The sequence below is a fragment of the Myiozetetes cayanensis genome, unplaced genomic scaffold (assembly GCF_022539395.1).
Source record: "Myiozetetes cayanensis isolate MyiCay16 unplaced genomic scaffold, myiCay2020 scf2-11, whole genome shotgun sequence".
Classification (NCBI taxonomy): Eukaryota; Metazoa; Chordata; class Aves; order Passeriformes; family Tyrannidae; genus Myiozetetes; species Myiozetetes cayanensis.
The window spans coordinates 11,455,164-11,477,933 of NW_026087411.1; the positions used below are offsets into that span (position 1 = coordinate 11,455,164).

The following is a 22,770-nucleotide window of genomic DNA, read 5'->3' on the forward strand; positions in this document are numbered from 1 at the left end:
CCTCGGACTATTCCCAGACTGTAGGACCTTATGCCACCCTCCAGCCCTCAGCGCCCCGTTCTCCCCGAGGAGATAACGGCGTTGTGGCCGTTCTCCCGAGCTGTAGGACCCCGTCCCACACGGTCCGTCCCTCAGCGTCCCGGCTCCCTGAGGGGACGATGGCGAGATCCCCCGGGCCTCCATCCCACACATCATCCGTCCCTCGGCGCCCCGGTTGGATGAGGCGGGATCCCCAGGTCTCTAGAGGCCTGTCTTACCCCATCCCTCCCTCACCTCCCCTCTCCACTCCCGGTGTCCCCTCAGGACAATCCCGGTGGATCCGCTCCCTGGCGCCCCCCAGCGGGGGCGCTCCCTCAGAGCGGCTCGCGCTGCGCGCGGCCCCCCTCGGGGCGGGAAAAACCCTCCTGAGGGCCCCTCCCCTCATCCCCGCGCGCACCCGCGCGCGAGGCTCCTCCATAGGCGTCCGCGGTGTTCGCCGGCCGGCAGGCGGAGTGAGAGAGAGGTTTCCGGGCGGCGCGGCAGAGCGCAGGCGCGCGGCGGGCACCCCCAGGCTGAAGGCCCCCCATTCTGGAAGGATCCCGGTGCGCCCATCCCGATATTCCCGGCCTGTCCCGACATCCCCGCCATGCCCGACAGCGCGCACGGCAGGGCCCCCGCCGGGGCCGCCGGCAAAGCCAAGAGCGCCTACCAGGACCGCGACAAGCCCGCCCAGATCCGCTTCAGCAACATCGCGGCCGGCAAAGGTGCGGCGGGGGGGGGGGAACCGCGTGGCCCGATCCCTGGGAGCCGGAATTCCATGGTTTTAGCGGCTGGAGATGGAGGGGTGATGCGATACCCGGCGCTGACACGATTCCCGGCGGGATTACGGCGTGCATCGCGTTTCTTTGTTATCCCTCAGGTTTAAAATGGCTGCGATCGAGCCATGGGATATTAATCCTTTAAAAGAAAGATCTGGGGGAGTCAGTCCTGGCACTGCAGCGTTTTACGTCATTCCATTATTTGGAATCACTTAGTATATCTGGGAGCTGTCTAACAGTGGCAAGCACTTTATATTTGGAAGGCACATTTAAGTGCCGGAGCGTTTGTAGTTCTCTGGATGAGCTCGCAAACGTGTTCTTCTCTTCCCAGCTGTTGCCGATGCGATTAGAACGAGCCTCGGACCAAAGGGAATGGATAAAATGGTAAACTCTTACTTTTTTCTAAATTTTTTCCCGTTTTTAAAACATTAAGCTTAGTGGAGATCCCATAAATCCCCATGTCCTATATAGAATGCCACCTTTTGCCTTAATTTTTTTCTCCAGGTTTCAGTTATTTAAAGGGAAAGTGGGAACTAAATACACGTGTGGGTGTGGGAAATGAAGTTGTCAGGGCACACACTTTGTGTGGAGTCTCAAATGAAAGGTTTGCTGATGAGAGCTGTGCCCCTGCCCTTCGTTCCCAGATCCAGGATGCAAAAGGAGATGTGACAATCACTAATGACGGTGCCACCATCCTGAAGCAGATGCAGGTCCTGCACCCTGCGGCCAAAATGGTGAGTGGCTCCTTTCCCGTGGCTGGGACGGTTATCTGTGCTGCATCTCACTTTCTGGGATGAGAAAACACGGATTTGAGGAGCACTACCCACTGGTGACAGAGAGGAAACTCTGTGCATGGTGCTCAGGGAACATCTTGGTTTGAATATCTTGGGTTTTATTACTGTGCTTGCACTTGAGCAGGAATATATATATTTAATAATATAATCAAGTATATTGAATAAACCCCAACATTTTTATATATTATATTTATAATTAATATTGTTACTATTTTATTATATTAGTATTTATATTTGATATTTATTTTTTATATATATATGTAAACTTTTGTCATAATTTCTCCTTTAGTTGGTAGAGCTGTCCAAAGCACAAGATATTGAAGCTGGTGATGGCACAACATCTGTTGTTGTCATTGCTGGAGCTCTTTTGGATGCCTGTTCCAGACTCCTTCAAAAAGGTAAATATATATGTATATATTTAATATGCAAGTAGTAAAGTTTTCTCTCCACTTGTATGACAAAAGACTTTAAGTAGCTGTTCTCAGCTGAAAAAGTAAAGGGTGCATCCCACTCCAGGGAAATTGGGGAGCTTCCTACAGAACTGTGGGAAAACAGCCTTTGAAAATGTGAAATAAAATCCCTGTCAGGCTCCTCACTGGTGTCACCTGGACAGCAGCAGCTTTGAGAATGCCAAGGGCAAAGAGAACTCGGGGAAGGTGTTTCTGGCGTGGCAGGAATTGTCTGTGAGGACAAATTATTTGGAATGTTACAGCTTTTCCCCTCAGTTTTAACATTGGGAAGTAATAAGGGAGGTCACGCACCTGTGAAGAACGTGTTGCTGAGTCTTCTTCAGTTTATTCTGACCTGAGTCTCTTGAATTTTCAAAGGGAAAAAGGAGGTGAAGAAAAAATAAAAGAAAGAACGATTGGTTTGAAAAAGCACGAACTGCCTGACCACCTTTTGTTACTTATGCCCAGGAATTCACCCCACCATCATTTCGGAGTCATTCCAGAAAGCTTTGGAGAAGGGTATTGAAGTGCTGACCAACATGGCCCAGCCGGTGGAGCTGAGTGACAGGGAGACTCTGCTCAACAGCGCGACCACGTCGCTCAACTCCAAGGTGCGGCAGCTCCTGGGCTGGGAACCTCCAGCCAAGCCAGGCTTTTCCTTCTCTGGGCTGCTCTTCCCTTACTAACAGTACCCATCCTAAGTCTGGGCTCAAAAGTCTCACTTTAAGTGCTTTTTTTAAGAAGGAGAAATTCAGATGTCTGTAGGGTTTCCCCACCGGCGTCGCTCCTGCCTTGCCCCGGAGCAGCCATTGGGAAAGTGCCTTGCTAAGACACTTGGCGGGCAGGGAGGGAAGACAAGCTTTGATTTGAAATTCTGAAGTCAAACACTGAAATGCAGCGACAGCATGGTTTGGAAATGGCTGTTTCTCAGTGTTCAGTCTCTCTGTGTTACCAAATCCCTCAGGTTGTGTGCCAGTATTCCAGTTTGCTTTCTCCAATGAGTGTGGACGCCGTGATGAAGGTGATTGACCCAAGTACAGCCAACAGTGTGGACCTCAGAGACATTAAAATTGTTAAGAAGTTGGGGTAAGGAACAACTTGTCATGGGATACATTTTATCCCTGTGAAATCGGCTTCCCAGAGCGCTCCAGTCATGGCTTGTGCTTGTTTCCAGAGGCACAATTGATGACTGTGAACTGGTTGAAGGACTGGTCCTGACTCAGAAAGTGGCAAATACCGGTGTGACCAGAGTGGAAAAAGCCAAAATTGGCCTCATCCAGTTCTGCTTGTCTGCTCCAAAGACAGATGTAAGTCAGGCTGGGGCTAGAGTGGAACCTCGTGCTCTGGGACTTGGGAGATGCAAATGTAATGTTTTTTTAAGATGCTATGGTGTCAGTTCTGTGCCACAGCTAGAGGGAAGGTCTGCTGGGTCTTAAAAAAACTTACAGTTGGTATGAAAACCCAAAACTGTTTCAAATTATAAGAAATATGGAACCATCTCTCAATAAGATGTATTTTATGGTTGTGCTTGTTGGCTTTGAATCACAGGGGACTAAATTAAAAAATGTGGAACATTTTGACATTTGCTTTTAAAGTCAGCAGTTGCTCATAGTTGCTTTTCTCTTTTCCATTCTTAAATAGATGGACAACCAGATAGTTGTTTCTGATTACGCTCAGATGGACAGAGTGCTGCGTGAAGAGAGAGCCTATATTCTGAATTTGGTGAAGCAGATAAAGAAGGCTGGCTGCAATGTGCTGCTCATTCAGAAGTCTATTCTGAGGTATGCTGGATTTACTTCCTGTATGTGGTTGGGGGAGCAATTGGAATGGTTTGAAAAACCTAGGGAAAATTAAGCCAGATAGTAACAGTGATGCTTGGCAGAGTAACAGTGACTGTACCTTTAGAAAGCACTCTCATTGTCTGTATTTTGAGTTTCATGCCATCCTTACTTTGTACTCTGAAGGAATTTGAGCACTGTGGCCTGACTCCTTCCCTCTCTTTTCCAGGGATGCTCTCAGTGACCTGGCCCTCCATTTTCTGAACAAAGTGAAGATCATGGTGGTTAAAGACATTGAAAGAGAAGACATTGAGTTTATATGTAAGGTAAAGTGAGCTCTATGAATTAGTAGCAGTGTTTAAAATCTACCCCAAAAGTAATTGTTTATTATGACACTTTCTAAAGTTTCATGTTTTGACTATAATGCAAAACCAGCCATTTCCCTAAAAGCCATTCCAATTCTGTTGAGCAGTCACACTTGTAGAAGGATTCAGGACAGATGGAAAAGCCACAGTCCTGACTCTCCATTTTACTGTAATAAGCAGAAGAACAACGTGCAGGGTACTTGCTGACTCTGCAGTCAGCCTCTGGATTAATTTTTTTTCCCATTATTTTTTCAGACAATTGGAACTAAGCCCGTGGCTCACATTGACCAGTTCACCCCTGACATGCTGGGCTCTGCTGAGCTGGCAGAGGAGGTCAACCTGAACGGTTCTGGGAAACTAATAAAGGTGAGTGAGGGACAGAAAGTTAATACATCTTAACATCTACCACTTATTTTAGTGACAAGTGCTAAATTCATGTTTTTTACTACTGAATTTATTACATTTAAATACCTACTTCTAAGCTCTGAGTAGCACCAGCTTGGGCAGTGCCGTGGTTATGCTTGGCCAGACATCAGTGCTGTCCAGAACCTGAGAACACCAGTGGAAGTGTCTTTTTTGTCCAGAATCTTTTTTCCTCCCTCAGTCTCAGTATTTGGTTTTGTGGTTTAGATTACAGGCTGCACAAACCCTGGAAAAACCGTGAGCATCGTGGTCCGTGGATCCAACAAACTCGTCCTGGAGGAAGCCGAGCGCTCCATTCACGACGCCCTGTGCGTCATAAGATGCTTAGTTAAGAAAAGGTAACGACACCCTTTGGTTGATGTGGTGTGTCAGGAAGACACAAAGCCTGATTGTAATGAGTTTTGGTGTTCATTTGTGTCCCCAGAGCTCTGATTGCAGGAGGAGGAGCCCCGGAGATCGAGCTGGCCCTGCGCCTCAACGAGTACGCCCGGACCCTGAAGGGCATGGACTCCTACTGCGTCCGTGCCTACGGGGATGCCCTGGAGGTGATCCCCTCCACCCTGGCTGAGAATGCAGGCCTCAACCCCATTTCCACTGTGACAGAGCTGAGGAACAGACATGCCCAAGGAGAGAAAACAGCTGGCATTAATGTCAGGAAGGTAAGGAGGAGTTGTAACACCTGGAAAATGCTTCCCCTTAGGGCTGGACTAGTGAGAGGGCAAGTTCTTGTCTCATAACAGTCTCCCTAAAATTAGCGTTGAGGGAAACTGCAGCTTGTTCTCTCAACAAACAGCTCACCCTGAGCATTGGTAACAGGAGATGTTACAAGCCCTACCCCCAGGACAAGAAAGATCCTGTGTCTCTACAAAAGCATGTCAGCTACAGCAGTGACTCCGTTTAGAATCATTATGAACTGCAGGGGACGGTACTTACGTGTCAGGAGTAGCACCACAGCCCAGCTTCTTTTCAGTTGCCACTGCTGAGCTTTTCTCTTGGCTAATTTTGACAGGGTATGTCAAGTGCTTGAGGAGAGAAGCTGAGTTCTGTAATGCTGCTGTTGCAAATAGGAGATTTAGTGTGCTAAATCTAACTGTATTCTGACTTGCACAATCTAAAGGCTCCTTGTTCCCACAGGGTGGCATTTCCAACATCCTGGAGGAGCTGGTTGTGCAGCCTCTGCTGGTGTCTCTGAGTGCACTGACTCTGGCGACAGAGACCGTGCGCAGCATTCTCAAGATTGATGATGTGGTGAGTAGTGTTGGCACCGTGTTTTGGTTTATCTTTCCTTCACAAGCACCAGGATAGTTCATGGCATTAACTTGCTGTGCTTCAAAATACAATTACTGTGTAGTATTCTCTGTTTATGTGCTACTTTAAGACCATTTGGCCTTTTAGTAACAGCAGCTGGGACAAAACCACTGTATAAATACTGCACAGTTGGAGTCACCAAACCCCCAGGATCTTTAAGCAAAGAAGTAATTGTGGTGTATCCTGTGGTTTCTTATGCCTGACTGTGTGAACTCTTTGCAGGTGAACACTCGAGGCTGAGCTGAGCAGAGGAGGGACTGTGCCCGAGAGCTCCTGCCCTGGAACCTGGAATAGTTTCCTCACCAAAAGCGCCTGTGTGAATTGTCTTAAACTCCACTGAGACTTGTGTACTTTGATCAGGTTAACTTAAAACCAGTTTGTTTTCAAAAAGGAAATGCTGTTTATCAATAAACACACAGTAGCCTACCAAGTCTTTACCTTATTTCTAGCAGAATTATAGAACAAACACTGGTTTATATTTGCTTCTCTGTGTTCCCACTTAGCTCTGTAAAGTTTAACAGCAACTACTGGGCTCCTGTGATGTACTCTGAAGAACACCCCTGAAATGCACTCCAGTAACATGCTGGGTTACATCTGCTTCTCCTGAAGGGAGTGGGTTCACTGCCCTTAATGATGTGGGGCTGGAGGGGAGGAGGATCTGTGCAGCGACAGCGCTGGGGAGCACTGTCACGTTCCCTGCTCTGGTCTGCCTCCTGAAGTTGGCAGTGACTGGTTGGAGCTGGAGCCTTTGAGGAAATTTCCACCGTGTTGTTGACCTGCTGCTGCTGAAATACTTCCCTGTGACTTGCTAAGTAGAACACAGAGAATAATTAAAATAAAACTACATAAATTAGACAGTTGATTTAGGCATTAATGTTCTGCATGAATTATGGTATTGGCTGATTAAAATTGCAAACGATGCCTTACCCCACAGGGGTTACATCCAGCAGTGATCTCTCAGTTTAGTACTCACTTTGATTAAAGCTTTCATTCCCCATTATCACAAACTTTCAGTTCTCCACAAGAACTACAACAACAACTGGGTGTGATTTCATCGTTTTGTATCTTTACACAAAAGGTATGTTGTTTCTTTACATAAAAAGTATTTTGTTCTACTACAACAAATGGGTCCATCAATCATCAGTGTGCCTCTGCAGAGGCAGAATATTCCTGCTTACCCTGATTTAGGATAGAATATTCCTAGGGTAGAATATTCCTGCTTATTCTAGTTCAGGATAGACTATTCCTGCAGAAGAATACTCCTGCTTACCCTGATTTAGGATAGACTATTCCTACAGCAGAATATTCCTGCAGAAGAATAGTCCTACTTATCCCAGTTTAGGATAGAATATTCCTGCAGGGGAATATTTCTACTTATCCTAGTTTAGGATAGAACATTCCTGCTTATTCTGGTTTAGCTGTATTCCAGTACTGCTTACCTGAAGTACAAACTTGAAGACGGAAAAAGCTGCTTAAGTGACTCGAGGGTGTAAAAACCGCGAGCTTGTCAAGGAGGGAGCTGCAGGTTCCGACTAAAATCCTGCAAAAATACTACCTAAAAATCGGGATCACAGCAGATGTGGAGAGGGGACGGAGTCAAGCCCCAGCCGCGGAGTTCGATGGCGGGCGCAGAGGACGATGCGGTGCCGGGCCGTGCGGGAGCGGGGCGGGCTCGGGGCAGGGCGGTTATAACGCGCGGGGGCGGAGCGGGAGCCGCCTCCTTCCCTCCCTCCGGCCCCGCTTCCCTCCGTGCTTCCCGGCCGGCCCGCTGCGAGCCCGCGGGCCGGGATGGAGGAGGCGCACCGGGCGGCCTGCCTGGCCGCGTCCTGCCTGCGCACCCCGCTGGACCCGCGCACCAGAGCGCCCGCCGCGCTCTACGAGCGGGGGCCGCCGCCAGCACCCTCCGCGCAGGTACCGCGGGGAGCCCCGGGCGGCTCGGGCATCCCTGGGACGGCCTGACGGGCTCACCCGGCCCCGCAGAGGGACCCGCCGGCACCGGGAGCCCGAGGCAGGGCGGCACCTCCCGGCCTGGAAGGGGGCACGGGGTGCAGGGAGAGGCAGGGACGGGCCTGGCAGATGGCCCCGCCGCAGCGCCAATCCCTTAAGGAGCTCGGGCCACCCCGGCGGCCACACAGCAGATGCAGGAGCTGGCGGTGCCCGAGCCCAGGGAAGAGGCTTGGAGGGGTTTGCACACAGTGCTGGCGGCGGCAGGTCCAGGGAGAGGCGGATAATGCCCGTCTCTGGGTGTTCTATAACGACGCTCGCTTCAAATTTCCCTCTGTGATCGTGTAATTCGCGTTGTATTGAGCCACTCCTTTCCTCCACGCCGGAGTTAAAAGACTTTTGCTGTGAAAACCTCCAAGAGTTTTTGTTGGAATGTCAAAGCTTATTAAAATACCTCCGGTGTGGAAAAGTCGTATTCTAATTTTTCGAGTAGAGAAATTGCCCCGCGGGGTTTGTTTTGTTTTGTTTTTTTTTTTTTTTTGGTTTTTTTTTTGGTTTTTAACAAAAAAAGGGACAAAATGAAGCATTTGTAATGCAGATTAATTTGGCTTTAGTAACTTACTTGACTTGTGTAAGCTTTAAAAAGGTTTAAAGAATATTACCTGCACACAGCTGCCAGTGCTGGCAGTATAGTTATATATATATGTTATATGTATAGTTATATGTATATTTTATATGTATAGTCATCTATATGCTGGCAGATGTAGTTCCAACAGTATTGGAAATACAAGCTGTACAGAATCCCTGTCATCTCACAGTAAATTATGGAAATGAGAATAACCTTTTATACACCAGATCTCTAATGACTTATTTTTAGAATTCTTATGGAAATGGGAGGCAGAGAAGGTTCTGTTGTGGGTTTGTTTGCTTTTAACTTAAGGCTTTTTTAGAGCTGCATAGTAATCAAGGAAAAACCACACTTTACAAAATAGTTAAGTTTTTGCTTTTGGTAAGTCCTTTTGATCATAATTCCTGGTATAAATATATTGATTACAGGACAGACTTGGGAATTTTTACAGGCTTTAAACAGGACCCCCAGGACATAAATTAATATGCAGTAAGATCATCCCAGGGAGCTGTGCAGTAACATTTATTTGCAGTAACTCTATTTGCTGTTACTGTATCATCCATTAGACTAAATTAGGATAAAGCAGCATTAAGAACCTTTTTTCCCTTCCTTCTAACAGTCAGAAAATTTTACAAACATCTTTTCCAGGATGGCTTTGATGTGGATTCAAATACCAACAGAGTGCAGACCCCCCCTCTAAAAGGAGACTGTGACAAGTGGATAGACTTCTCCCAAATGTGCAATTCAAATCAAGAGTATTACCTGAAGCTGGAAGAGCTGAAGAACGCCCACCTGGAGACCATGAAAAAACTGGAAAGTCTGTATCGGAACAAACTGCATTTAAAAGGAGCACAACCCTTGGACAAGAGAAAGGACCCCTCTTTCAAATCTTGTAGGTAAGTTGGGGGGCCACTTTTTAGCTGAAGATTCCCAGATGCTTTGCAGGCAGCTGTAAAAGAGCAGGCTGTGTTTCTGGGGCTGGAAAGTGTTCGTCTGCACACCTCCTGTGAGCAGAGGATCAGAGAACAGCCAGTTTTAATAATAAAAATGCTCCTCACCTCGCTGCCAGGCTGGGAGGTTTAGAGGAGGGTGTGCAGCAGGGTCTGGGCAGCACGTTTAGGGAAGCACAGGGCCTTTCCCTGGGTAGTGCTGACTTGGTGATCAGCACTAAAACTGGCATCTGTTGGTGTCAGTGCCCAGAGTGCTGCTCTTTTCCCTTCTCGTCCCCCTCAGCCACTGCCATTTTTGCTCCTAGCAATGATTCCTTAAAGTGAAATTACTGCCTTTGCATCAGTGTTGGACTGGCTCAAACCAAGCTTTCTTTTTCCCCCCTTTTTCCAAGGCCTACTTGGGACAAGAGCTCGTATCAGCCTCTAAACTTGCACAAATCCTTTTCAGACTCCGACTTAAGCGATCCCTTGGGCTCAACTCTATCCGACGTGTCCGACGTGGAGTTAGTGTTCGAAGGAAACGGGAGTGAAACCGGATCATCCTCGTTCGCTAAACAACAGATCGAGAGGATGTGGGATGGCTTCTCCATGGAAGATTACATCTCCCGCCTCCCAGACAGCCCCCCCAGCTCACCCACCGGCAGGAAGGCGCGGAAGAAACACAAGGAGTGGTCTCCCAAAGTCACCGTGCCCAAGCCTTTCCAGATGACCATCCGAGAAGCTCAGAAGAAAGAACAGAACGTGAAATCCAAGTCACAGATCGAGCTGGAGAATCACCTGCTGAAGAAGCAACTGGAGGAAGAAGCAGAGTGCCAGAAAAAATTCCGGGCCAATCCGGTGCCCGCCGCCATTTTCCTGCCGCTCTACCACGACATCGTGCAGCGGAACGAGGAGCGCAGGAGGTCCGTGAGGGAGAGGAGCAAACTCAAGCTCTTGGCTTCCCAGAAGCCCTTTAAGTTCATTGAACGAGAGAGGCAAAGGAGTGAAATCAGGAAAATGCAGTTAAGAGACCTCGCCGTGCCCGAAAGTCCAGCCAAAGCGTTCAGAGCAAAACCGGTTCCCAAGTGTGTTTATAGCCCGGATTTTAAGGAGAGGCTGAAGGAGGAGGAACTCTACAGGGAAATCAGGATCAGGATGAGAGCTGAGGAGATGCTGCGGAATTCCTCCGTCCCCAACAGCAGGCTGGCCTTAAAACAGACCAACAAACCCAAGAAACACAAGAGTGCCGACCCAAATCAACCGGAACACAGACCCAGGATCAACCCCAGCGTCCCAGACTTCGAGAGGTTACACGAGAGATTCCAGAAACGGCTCCTGCAGCAAAAGCAAGTGAAAGACCTCACAGTGTGTGAGCCCTTCAATCTTCTGACTTCCTATATCCCCTCAAACAAGGGCAAGATTCTGAAGGACATCGAGGAGGATGAGGAGAAGCTGAAGGAAACCCGGTGGCCCTTTGCCTCTCCCAGACGGCAACCCCAAACGAGGCATCCAAGTGCAAATTCCCAGCTCTTGGGATCTGGAAAATCCAAGTCTCCCAAAAACACAGAATCCACGAGACGAAGGCTACAAGCCTTAAGGTGATTATTTAGAGATGCTCTACTTTATATGTACTTTAAAAGTAGATTTTTTGTGTGTTTCTACACATGTAATTAATTCTTCCATGCAGTAAATATAGGACTGAATTTGTTAATATAAGGGCTTAATTATAATATAAAACTTAAAATAATATAAACCAAAATACTTTAAGTTTACGATTGTCGAAGAAACAATAGTGAATTTTTCTCAGAATGTCCCTAGGAAAGGGATATCCTGAATCCCTTAAAATGGCACATACTTTGTGTCCTCTCATGGCAAGCCCGTTTTCCTCCTTGGAATCATCTTTGCCAAAGCTTCCTTTGAAGTGGTGCTCTTGATTTAATATGAATTCAGCCTTAGTTTGTTTTCCCCACCAGGAATTCACTCGAGGAAAAGAGAAAGCTGGAAGAACAACAAAAAAGGAACAGAACAAAGCAGAAACAAAGAAAGAAAAAATTCCAGAAAATTGTACTGGCTCGGGCTGAGGCCAATGACCCACATCAGAGCCTTGCTCAGATGTCTAAATCCAAATTAAAAACATTCAGGTATTTTGTGGCATTCCCCTGAATCCAGAACCTCTCATCCAACAACGAGAATGAGGGGTTCAGGATTGCATTGTATGTTAAACATACAATGTGTAAAAAAGTAGTCTAGGTTAACATAATGGCATGTGAGAAATTAAACACTGTGCAAGCAGACAGTGAAAATGGTCAAATGTAGTATTTCAACTGGGAAATTGTTGCCAATCTATATTGAAATCATTAGAACATATATATTATACATTCCACCTCAGAGTATTTCAGATTAGCACACAGGGGACTCCTGTGTTTTCTCACCTGACACATCAGCTAAAGAGGAAAAGTTTCTAACAATTCAAAGGAAAAGGAAGAGTGTAGTGAGGGAATATCCCTGCTCAGTTGGATACTGCCCTGGGGTCGGTACACTGGGACAGTGAACATGCCACAATTTTACTTCCCTGTCCCAGCAGGCCCCACTGGAGAGGGAAAATTGGAGCGGGAATATTATTTTAACTTCACCCGTGTAACAGCAGCTACCTAGGGAGCTGCTGGTGTTTGGGAGGACTGGGATGCAAAGTTACCTGGAGGAGGGATACAATTTACAGACTGTTTCCATATGCCTGAGGAAAGCAGCACACAGGGAATGACGTGAGTGCTGGGAGCTGGCACTCCAGGGAGCTCCAGCTCTCTGACACGGATCTACCCCCAGAACTGCTGCCTGACCTGGTGTCTGGGGCTAACTTAAAACCATTTCTGCTTCTTGCTCTTTCTAATCTTACAAAACATGGATCCTGTTTGACTCTTCAGCAAGGTTTGTGGTCTAGCCTGGCACTGCAGGAGCACCACCAGTTTCAGGTGCTGTTGTGTTGGAGACTGTGAGAGGCACGGACTGCTCTGCCCCTACTGCTTCATGCCTGGGCAGGATTCCTGGGCAAACAGGACTCCTAATTTCCAGTCAGCAGGCATTGTGTTGGTAACAGGAGCTTTATGATGAATGTGTCCTTGGAGACGATCTGCTGACTCTGGGACAGAAGCAGAAAACAACTGGAGTCAGAGTAGGTAGAGAATGAAGGGAGACAGTGGTGTTTTTGCAGATTTGATGTGAGTTCATTCACCAGCAAAATTCACACTGCAGTGTTCAGCCTAATCAGATTTGAGGAGCTCTGTAAAACACACAGGGCTTAACTCCTGTCTGCACAGAAGGGGATGCCATTACAGAGCAAGGTTATTTCCCTGCTGCTGACGCTCCGAGGCTGCTCCAAGGGCTTAACCTGCTAATGCTCATTTCAGCAGGGCTAGGTGACGAGGTCTCTCAGTGTAAATGCTCTCTCAAGCGAGCAGCAACAAGGAAGTTCACTCCCCAAAAGGGTGAGTAACTTGCCTTGGTGCACAGCCATGCCCCAGGAATTCCCAGATGGGCAGAGAGAGAGGCAGGAGGAGGCAGGAGTGTAAAAGGCCCCCTGGATCTCACCCTTGACCTAGTGAGGTGTCTGTCACACACTGGGGATTACAACCCATCCCACCTGGATTATCCAGCGCTTGCTGGGATCCAACTGCCCATTTCAGTTGATGAATCAACAGTTTCATCGCCCTGCTCTGTTGACTGACAAGCCAACCAGGAAAAGTGTTCCATGATCCAGAACATGGGAGATCAACTGCTAAAGTAGCAGGATTCTCTCCAAGCTTTAAAAGCACTGATTTTTAATGCTATTCACATCCTATGGTGTACTCTGGTTAATTTTGCATAGAGCAACTGGGAGATCTGTGTGAAATCAGAATTTAAAAAACCCCAGGTATCCACATTTTTTTTTAAAAATCCCCCAAACCTCCAAGAATCCAAAGTCAGCCTCTGTCTAACCTCAGTAACTTGTCTCTGCTTAGCCCAGGTGATGACTGCAGAGATGGGGTTTGCTCAGGACTTACCTTTTATTCATCTTTAAGCAGGGCAATGTTTAGTTTGTTATGAGTGACGTGGCTGCTGTAGAAAGTCACTTGCTGTATTGTGAATTCCTAACAATTCCTCCTGTGCTCTGCCTCCCTTAGGAACAACGAGAAGCAGAGAAGGCAGGAATATTTGCAAGAGCTGCAAGAAATGGAAGAAAGAGTAAAACAGAGGCCTTTGCTTTTCGAAAGAGTCACTCAGGTTTGCCTCGTGTCTGTGTTACTGCTCAGTTCTCTACTGCAGATACTGAGTAAGGCATTTGCAGTCAAACGTGTTGAGAAGACACTTGAAAACCACTTTTTAGGCCAGCATTTAGCTGTTTCAATCTCTGCTGCCCCTCGTAAATGTTACTAATTTTTGTGACTCAACATTGTAAGGGTGTCCAGTTCAGGTGCAACGAGAGTAGCTCTGAACACAACCAGAAATCACCAGTGCGGGAGAGGAAAATCCGATGTAAAATTTTCAAGTATTGCTTTGCCATTCTTGCCTGCAGTGAATAATCATTCCACTTGTCAGCTGCAGTTAACGAAACAGAGGATTAATATCAATAAAATATCAAAAGGCAGGCGTTCAGTGCATCAGGTAACACGTAACCATTGTGGTTTTCCCACAGAAAAATGCCAGAATAGCTGCGGAAAAGCATTATTCCAACAGGCTGAGAGCACTGGGGATAAACCCGGAGTTTGTTTCAAAGAAAGGACAAACAACTATTTTGCTCCAGTGCTCCACTGCTGAAGATTTCATCTCCACTGATGCCAGAGAAAGGTAGAGATATTACTGAAGGCTTTTGTTTTTCTCACCCACTGCATATCTAATAATTAGAAGGAAATTCTGAGTGTGTAGATTTGGGGTGGGTTTTTTAATTATTTATAGCATTTCCCAGGGAACAGTTTGACTATGTGGTTTGCTTTACTAATGTTAGTGGTAGTATGTCATTTTTATCCTTTTTCCTGAAATAAATAGTATTTCATAAAACAGAGGAGGGCACTGGCTACAGAATGCACTTCAGAGAAAAATGAAGAAAACGTTTTCTTTATGTGTTAAAATTTAAACCTAATTTCAAATTCAAAGTTGAATTTTTAAAAATAATTTTATAAAAAGTCATTTTCAATACCCATGAAGGGCTATGATTTAAAGGGAAGCAGAAATAAAAAAGTTGGAATATACAAGCAATACTGCTGAGTTACTTTTTAGCATAAAAGAGACTCTGGTGTGTGTGTCCCCTCCCACCTTCCCTTTTCCTTTCCCAGTTAAGAATACTGGGATTTGTCCTGTATTCCATGAAAACAGAATCTCACCTGTAAATTGTTTTCTCAGAGTCATCAAGATCAAAGTGAAGGAAAGGGGATTCCTTGAGGGAGCAGCTGAGGACAGTCCCCACTCAGAGCAGTCCTGGGAGGAGGAGGAAGAGAAGGGAAAAGGGGTGAGAACCTCCACCCCAGATGAGCAGTCCAGTGAGCTGGAGGAGGAGGGGGAGCCCAGAGCCAGCCCTGATGCTGCTGAGCCTGAGTCCAGCCCACCCTCCGTCCGCAACAGCAAGGAGGAGGAGGAAGCAAAGGCAGGCTTGGCCCTTGAACATTCCCAGGAGGAGGACGAGGACGAAGCAAAGGCAGGTTTGTCACTTGGGCATTCCCAAGAGGAGGAGGAAGAGGAAGCAAAGGCAGATCAGTCACTTGGCCATTCCCAGGAGGAAGAGGAGGAGGAGGAGGAGGATCATTCCAGCCCCAGCCCTCGGTCTGAGCGCTCCCAGGAGCAGGAGGAGGAGGAAGGTCACTCTGACCCTGAGGCCGAGGGGGCCTCCCAGTATGAGGGGGAGGAATATGAAAGTTATGATTCTGAAGACAAAGCCAGTGATGAAGAAGCCACCTGACAGGATGTCCTGGGGCTCAGGAACCTCTTCCATGGCTGGAAGAGGAACAGACACCAGAGAGAAACCTGGTACTTTGCTGCTAACACAAAATCCTGTGAATTCTTACCTCTTGGCTTCAAAAAGTGCACCCTCCCAGTGCAGAATTTGTGTTTGTTTTCCAGTAAGAAAGCCCAAGTTGCTGCTTTCCACCAAGAAAATAATTTACTTTTGTATTAAACTTCCTTATTCTAGTCTCCTGTGGCATTAATGCACCTCTGATCTGTTATTAAACCACTGTTTAATAACAACACCACCTCGTGTGCCATGCAAGTACCGAGGTCTCATATCCAGCTTTTTCCACGTGCTGGCAAAGACTTTGGAGCAGAAAATGCAATTATATCCCAGCAAAGGGAGCCTCTGGTTTACCTCAGGTGACTCTTGTCGTCTCAAACTCTGTTGAGCAGTGCTGTAGTAGCTCTTTTCACACACAGGTTACTCAGGACTACAGCTGCTACACAACAAAGAATGGAAATAAAAGCTTTGGGGGTTGGTTTTTTCCCTTCTCCTATGACTGACTTTCCTGCTAACCTGTCACACTAAGGGCTGGGAAACATCAAATCTGTTCTTGTTTCTTCCTCCTTAATTTGTTACATGGTCTCTCAAAGTTTGAAAGGTTTTTTTAAACATCATTGCTTTTATTTATTTCAGAAACGTGAGCGTAACTAATGCGAAACTGAAACTTTAAAAAAAATCCAACTTGAATAAAACATTAATTAATAATTAATGAAAATACTGGAAATATTAATCATTACTTCACAAGAAAAAAAAAAAAATCACAGTTTACAATCTCTGCTGATACCTGGCAGCCCCACAATCCAAACTCAAGGTGGGTTTGCTTGTGCTTGGGAGCATTTTGGAATTCTGAAGAGTTGTCCAGTTAATAATCACATGTTACTGGGATTTATCTCTTTAGGAAATTAAATCTTTTTTTCTGAAAGAAGGCAGAGGAGCTGTAAGTTATGGCTTTTCTCACATTATTGGAAGACATTTCAAATCAGAAAAATGATCAATGTGTTTCTAAGGTCTGACAGCACTCGACTAAAGGTTCTAAAAGAGCAAATATACAATTGTTGGACCATTAAAATAGGGAATAAAAGTACTACTAAAACTGCTTTGAACTGAAAGTAGCAAAATCACTGCTTTTAAAGTTTTTATAAGAAGGAGTTGGGGACCTATGTATAGTTTGGATTGAGTTTTTCCCTGAATTTTTACGTATTAACCTTAACAATAACAGAATTAATGAGCACTGAAATATGATATGAAATATGATATAAAATATGATATAACCTTTGGGAGGTTATACCTCAACTTTTTTTTTTTTAGCATTTCTGAAAAAGTCAAGCCGAATCACGTGGAATAAGGGCATCCAATGGATGTGGTTTACCTGGGTTTCCAGCCTGAGGGCAGTAATGGATGTGGTTCAGCTTTAATCAGCACCAATAAATGCATGTGAGGGTAAAATATATTCCCAAACTATAAAAAAACTGGGGGGAAAACAATTCCATCCTGAATCCTGCATTCCTGGTCCTCCCACCTTAACATGGAATTACATAACTGGGAAAAGGCAATGAGAATGATCAAATATAAATGGTTTTAATACAAGAGGGTACTTCAGTTTTCACATAATATATACCAGGATTCTTTAATTTGGGAAAGACAGGGGAGATCAAACTTGGAGATATTAAAGGAACCACTTATGGAAATCAGCTTCTCAAAGTGGAACGATAATGAGATTTAAGTTAAAAAAAAAAGGTTCAGAAATTGCATTACAAACATAAAGGGATAAATATTCCAGCAAGGAATTGGAAAGGAAAGAAAGCAAAGAAAAATCAGAGATGACAGAACAGAAATGGAGGCTGACAGGTCAAGGTGAATTAAACCTTGTGAAGCAAAGGGAAAAAATACTTCAAACAAAGAAGGGGAACATGTAGGCAAACCAGAAAAAGGGAAAGAAAATAACTATATTGAAAGAAAAGAACCAGTAACTTCCACGTGAAAATCGAAATCCAGGTGAAAGATTTTGGCAAATTACAACAGAAGCATTTTGAGATAAGGAGCTCATTAAAGGAGAAATGCTGATGAGTTGTGCTTTCAGGGAGACTGCAGCAGGGAGATGAATAGGAAAGTTTCTCACACATTATTGAATATTCTGCCTTTAGTATTTTAATTAATGGCCAGAGCACAAAAGTAGAAACATGTTCAAAAATTTGCAAAGAAAATGAGAAAGGTGCATCTGGAAAAAAGGATTAAAAATACCACATGGGAAGAAGGGGATAACTCTGCATGCAGACTGTAGTATTAAATAATAAATTCCAAGTGCAAGAAGAGTGTTTCTATATAATAATTATACATATTTATTTTTGAAATAAGAAGTCAGAAGTTTAGGATATTGTGCTTTTTTTTTTTCAAGCATTCTTTGTACTTAAAACACTGTTTCCTCTAGAAACCATCTCCTCACGTACATAATTACCACAACAGCAAGCAGGAGGTCACATTCTCTTCTCATTTGAGGAAAAAACTATTAAATCATTATATTTTACAGATGAAGAGAATAACAAAAGACCTTCCTCACCTTCAGTGGACTGACAGTCTTACATCTCTGGTTGTATAATTTTTTGGTTAAAAAAAAAAAAAAAAGCCCTTGCACACTCCAGCAGAACTCAAAATTGCTTCTTTCTTCAGTAGGAATTTCAGGAATTTGAGGAATGACAGATCAGAGCTAAGGCTTACAAATCAGAAAAAGTCCTGTCCCTGCTTTGCACTGCAAACACCCAGCAGTCAGATGGGGCAGAGAAATCAGGGATCACTGGGCAAGGCAAACCACACAGACACGAAGCTGTGGGACCTGACCCAGTGCTTTGGATAGTTCTGTCAAGGAATAACAGCATTAAGAGGTTTCCACTGTGCTAAGAGTGCACAAACACACCAATAAACCCTCAGTGCAGCCCTACTGGGCATTTCTGCTCAGATTTGCTCAGAGTAAATCCTTCCTCAGACAGCTGAGCACATCAAACAGCCTGTCCGTGCCCAAGGAGCACAAGCTCTGTCCTCCCCATCCTTCCTGTTCTTCCCTGGGTTTCAAGACCTTTGACTGAGCCAAATGAACTCACCAATTCTCCCAGCAAAAGGGGGTGGAGGTGAGGAGATGACAGGGGACAAGCAGGACTTCACCCCTTTTAATTCTGCCCAGTGTGTCACAGACCTGCCTCCCAGGATTATCCACTGGGGACAATTCCCCCCCATGCCTTGGTGGCCGGAGCACACAGAAGGCAGGTGATAACAGGCCAGAAATGCTGTTGTTTCCTGACAATTGACACAGTCCATGAGATCATGTTTAATTTCACAGGCACGAACGAGTGTATTTGCACCTGCACAGCTCCAAACTTGCTACAAATAGTCAGGGCTTAGTGCCCAAAGCCGCTTACCAACAATAGTTAGGCAGGCTACAATAAGAAGGTTAGCAGGATTAGGCAGGTTACCAGCTAACAGGAAGTAACCACACTGCCAGCACAGCCAGGAAATTCTAGTTGCCAGGGTAATGAATTGTTACAAACCATCTTGTTGGCACACAATTCAGTTTTAAAAGCAGGTTTCCACGTTTCCAGAGGCACCTGGTTCCCAGGAAAGGCTGCTGTTCGCTTGCTGCATTTTCAGTGCCTGTTTCGCACCAGCCCAACACTTCCTAAAACGGATAAAAGATACACAAATTACATTTGTGATAAGTAGTAAAAGGAAACAAAATTTTAAAAATCAGCTTTTTGTATCTCCTGCTGATGCAGTCGTGCTCTGGGGAGCTCCACCCAGCAACACCTTCATCCCTGAGGAACTGGAATTGCTGAGGGCGCCATCGCAGCCCCTCAGACGAGGAGCCCTCAGATCTGACACTGCAGGGGCCACACCGACAGCTGCTGTGAGGGAACAAAGCCCCTGAAATCCAGTTTGGGGGTTTGAACTGGGAGTTTTCTAAGGAGAAGAAGCAGCTCCAGACATGGCACAGCAGAGTGCCAGCCCACAGTGCTGAGAACCATCTGACTGACACTCAGGGCCTGCTGGTCCTGTCACTGCAAAATAGCGAGAAACACCTACTAATGGGTTCATAAAGTTTACCAGAGCAGAAAAAAAAAAAAAACCAACCCAGTTGCTTCTTTTAAATCCCTGTTCAGTTAATTTCATTTCCTCAGTGAGGAAATTTCCTGTACCCCTTGCCTGTTAACTGGATCCATGGTTTATTCCTGGGTGAAACCTTCCTTCTCCTCGTGCTCTGTTAACGTTGATTTAATTCAGGCCTAGCAAGCTGAGGCTGAGTTTAACTCTCCTCAGGGAGCTGGCTGGGTACCTGTTTGCCTGCCCCAGCTTGTTGCTGCCCCTGAGAACTGGCTCACAGGCCCTGCTGTTCACACAGCTCCCCCTTCCCTCCCTTTCCCACTGGAAGGCAGCTCAGTGTTGCCCGGGAATAGCTGCAGCCTCCAGCCAGCCACACCACTGCAAAATACTCAACTTTATATAAAGAGCAACTTGGAAAAAGCTGCTCAGTTTTATGCCACAGCCTCTTTTAGACACCTCACAGGCAGTTCCACACTGAAGTCAGCTGTCTTCCCACTTTCTACTAATGCAGAGCCAGGAATTCCAAAAGGTGAGCCAGACTCCATGGGAGGCCACACAGCTGAGCCCTGCACTGGTTACCTGGGAAAACACTCAGTGTAACACTAAATGAAAAGAAAATCCACTCTGGAAGGTGTTTCTGCGAAATGTAACAGAGTTGCCACATCCCAAAGGAATTTCCATCCCCTGCTATTCCTGGCAGCTGAAGGGGCGGGAAATCCATGTGGGGAATGTCCAGGTACACCAAGGACCTTCCAGCACTCATCCTGCTTTCAACCCCATCCTCACAAGGCCTGTATCTTGACAAAGAAAGCTCCTAAAAGGCCTGCAAAAAGCTGTGAATTCCTCAGGAGAAAAAAATTGTGGAATGGCCAAGTTTTAGGATAAAGGATCCAAGTCTGTAGATGAGATTTCTGAAGGCTTCCCAAAAGGGAGCACTAAACTATCCAAAGAAGCTGCACAGCACAATTTGTCTACTTTTGCAAATCCTCCTGCAGACATCAAGTAGTTTTGGCATTTTTTAACAGCAAAACCAAGGTTTTGGCTTTTTTTAAATAACAGTTTTATCAAAACCTCAGCAAAAACACCACACCTAAACAATGGCACAGAGATGCTGAAAATCTGCTTCCCTTTCTCTGAGCTTCGTTCCAGCCCAGCTCTCCTCCAGGAGCCCCTTTCATCCATCCCCCTTTCAACCCTGGCCTTCAGCTCTGCCATTTCCTTCAGCAGCCATCCTGAAAAATAATGGAAAAGATCCCAACTCGAGAAATTATTTGCAATTTGGGCATAGATGGCTGTGAATGCAATTCACTTGCCATAAATGAGAACAAAGGGCTGAGGCAGCAGGACACACTTGATAAAGTATTTGTGTGTTGTTTTTTTTAATCCTTAACCAACCTCTGGTTTCATAGAACAGTTTGAAATGAATTTAAAGTTTGTTTCAGGTGTCAGGGAGCAATCCCTCTCCTCTCCCCTGGCCACTTACTCTTGAACAGGGTCCAAGGCTTGTAAAGCCCAGATCAAAAAGTCCTCCTGAGCACTCAGTAAATCTGTTCAACCTGCTAAAATAGCAGCAACAATCCCAGGAAAACACTCCACACCACAACAGCAGCTCTTTGCAGCCATTCTGGCCAGGATCAGTGGGAGCAGAAGGGGAGGGATGATCAAGATGAGCACTAGTAAAGGTGGGGGAAGTAAAGAACAAGGGGAGCTGTTAATTTGTCTCAGTGATAACACACAAGCACATCCCAAGTATGCGTTTGTGTATTTTTTATTTCCTGAACAAAAATCACTTCTCAAATACATGAGGGGTCTATTATTTCCCCCAGACTTCTGTTTTAAGCCGAGGACACATTTTTTATAGTACTTTTTTTAAAAATTCCACCTTTGCTGTTCATTAGGTTTTTCCCTTCTCCAGAGATGAGCTGGGAGGTGTGGCCCAAAACACTAAACTGTTGAACACCAGCACTAATTCCAGCCTAAAACAGTGGAAAGCCTTCCTGAGGACTGGGATGCTGTGGAGGCACAAGGATTGGCTCCACAGGAGAACTGAAACACAAACCCTGCCAACCACTCCCCACCAAAAAGCAAAAAAAAAACACTGACAGGGACAGATTTCCTTTTACTGCCTTATTATTTTCCTCCTCAGTCTTTCAGCATTCAAAATCAAACCACTCAGCTCTGGAATAAATCTGATTTTGCAATAAGAAATAATCCCTTAAAAAAAAAATAGAGAATCCTAACAGAATAGATATGCAAAATAATAAATTCCCACATGGGAACTGTGACAATTTTCTAGGTTTTTTGTTTGGGTTATGGCTGGGGTGGTTTTTTTTGGAGGGGGGGAGTGGAGGGGATTGTTTAAGGCTTTTTTTTTGTTTTTTAGAACTTCCTGCAGCATAATCTCTCTGGACTAGGTATCCCAGACAATCTGCTGAGGAACATCTACTTACATCCCAGTCACACAAAGGACAATGGTAACAAGAAGCATTGTGCTCTCTCACTATAAACACTAGCAGAATAAAATAGAAAGATTAAGGCGAAAAAAAAAAGATTAAAAATAGAACCCTTTTCTTTCCAGAGGCAATAACATGATTTTTACCCCCCATGCCCTTTGTCACTGCTGTAACAATGGCTCAGTCTGGGCCAGCCCTGCAGGTTTTGAGGCACTCTGAGGTTGACAGAGCTGTTCCAGGGGGTAGATTTTCCCTTAGTCCCATAGCAGGACTGTGCCTGCACACCCACATCCCTGGAGAACTTGGAAGCACTAGGATATCTTACCTGCATCCCCCAGTGTTTTTCCAGGAGGAATCATCACTACCACCACCACCACCACATTTTTCCTTATGCCACAGGAAATACACAGCTGACACGGAATCCCTGTGCTTCCTTCCTAATGGGAATACCAAAGGATCCCATTAGTTATTTTTTGCTAATAAGAAGTCATTTCAGGCTGTTTTCAATACCAGTGGATATTAAGGGAAACCCTGAACCCCTGCAACATCAGTGCTGCAAAACCTTCCCCCTCTTCCCTTTCCACCTCTCCCAGTAGAGAAAATAAGCAACAAGCCAACTTTCTTCTCTGTATTTCAAAGTCAAACCACTCTGGAGGAAGCAGAGGAACTGGAAAGAAAACTGCTGTGCTCTGGCATCACACATCCACATCTCCTCTGATAAGCAGTTTCTCATTTTTTTTCCTTTCCCCCCACCTTTCTTTGTCCTTTTGAGCCTGGATTTTGAACTCCTCCCTTTCCGAAGAACAGCTGGCTGTGCTTCCTGTTGGTCCTCC

At 45.6% G+C, this 22,770-nt stretch overlaps 2 protein-coding genes across 3 annotated transcripts; both read left to right on the plus strand.

Moving 5' to 3' along the window:
- Positions 1-543: 543 nt before the first annotated feature.
- Positions 544-6,340, plus strand: CCT4 (chaperonin containing TCP1 subunit 4). The gene is made up of 14 exons (XM_050314688.1): positions 544-743; positions 1,129-1,181; positions 1,442-1,531; positions 1,881-1,989; positions 2,509-2,651; positions 3,005-3,126; positions 3,215-3,347; positions 3,682-3,821; positions 4,048-4,144; positions 4,439-4,549; positions 4,814-4,944; positions 5,031-5,265; positions 5,741-5,854; positions 6,137-6,340. The coding sequence occupies exons 1-14, from the start codon at positions 626-628 to the stop codon at positions 6,152-6,154; spliced, it is 1,614 nt and encodes a 537-aa protein (XP_050170645.1). The 5' UTR covers positions 544-625; the 3' UTR covers positions 6,155-6,340.
- A 1,347-nt stretch (positions 6,341-7,687) lies between these two features.
- FAM161A (FAM161 centrosomal protein A) lies at positions 7,688-16,069 on the plus strand. 2 transcript variants are annotated; one of them, XM_050314675.1, is made up of 7 exons: positions 7,703-7,825; positions 9,135-9,382; positions 9,829-11,013; positions 11,389-11,556; positions 13,573-13,672; positions 14,085-14,236; positions 14,789-16,069. In XM_050314675.1, the coding sequence occupies exons 1-7, from the start codon at positions 7,703-7,705 to the stop codon at positions 15,339-15,341; spliced, it is 2,529 nt and encodes an 842-aa protein (XP_050170632.1). In that variant the 3' UTR covers positions 15,342-16,069. The 2 variants fall into 2 exon arrangements, with proteins under 2 accessions (XP_050170633.1, XP_050170632.1); XM_050314676.1 differs by lacking the exon at positions 11,389-11,556 and having other exon boundaries at positions 7,688-7,825.
- The last annotated feature ends 6,701 nt before the right edge of the window (positions 16,070-22,770 follow it).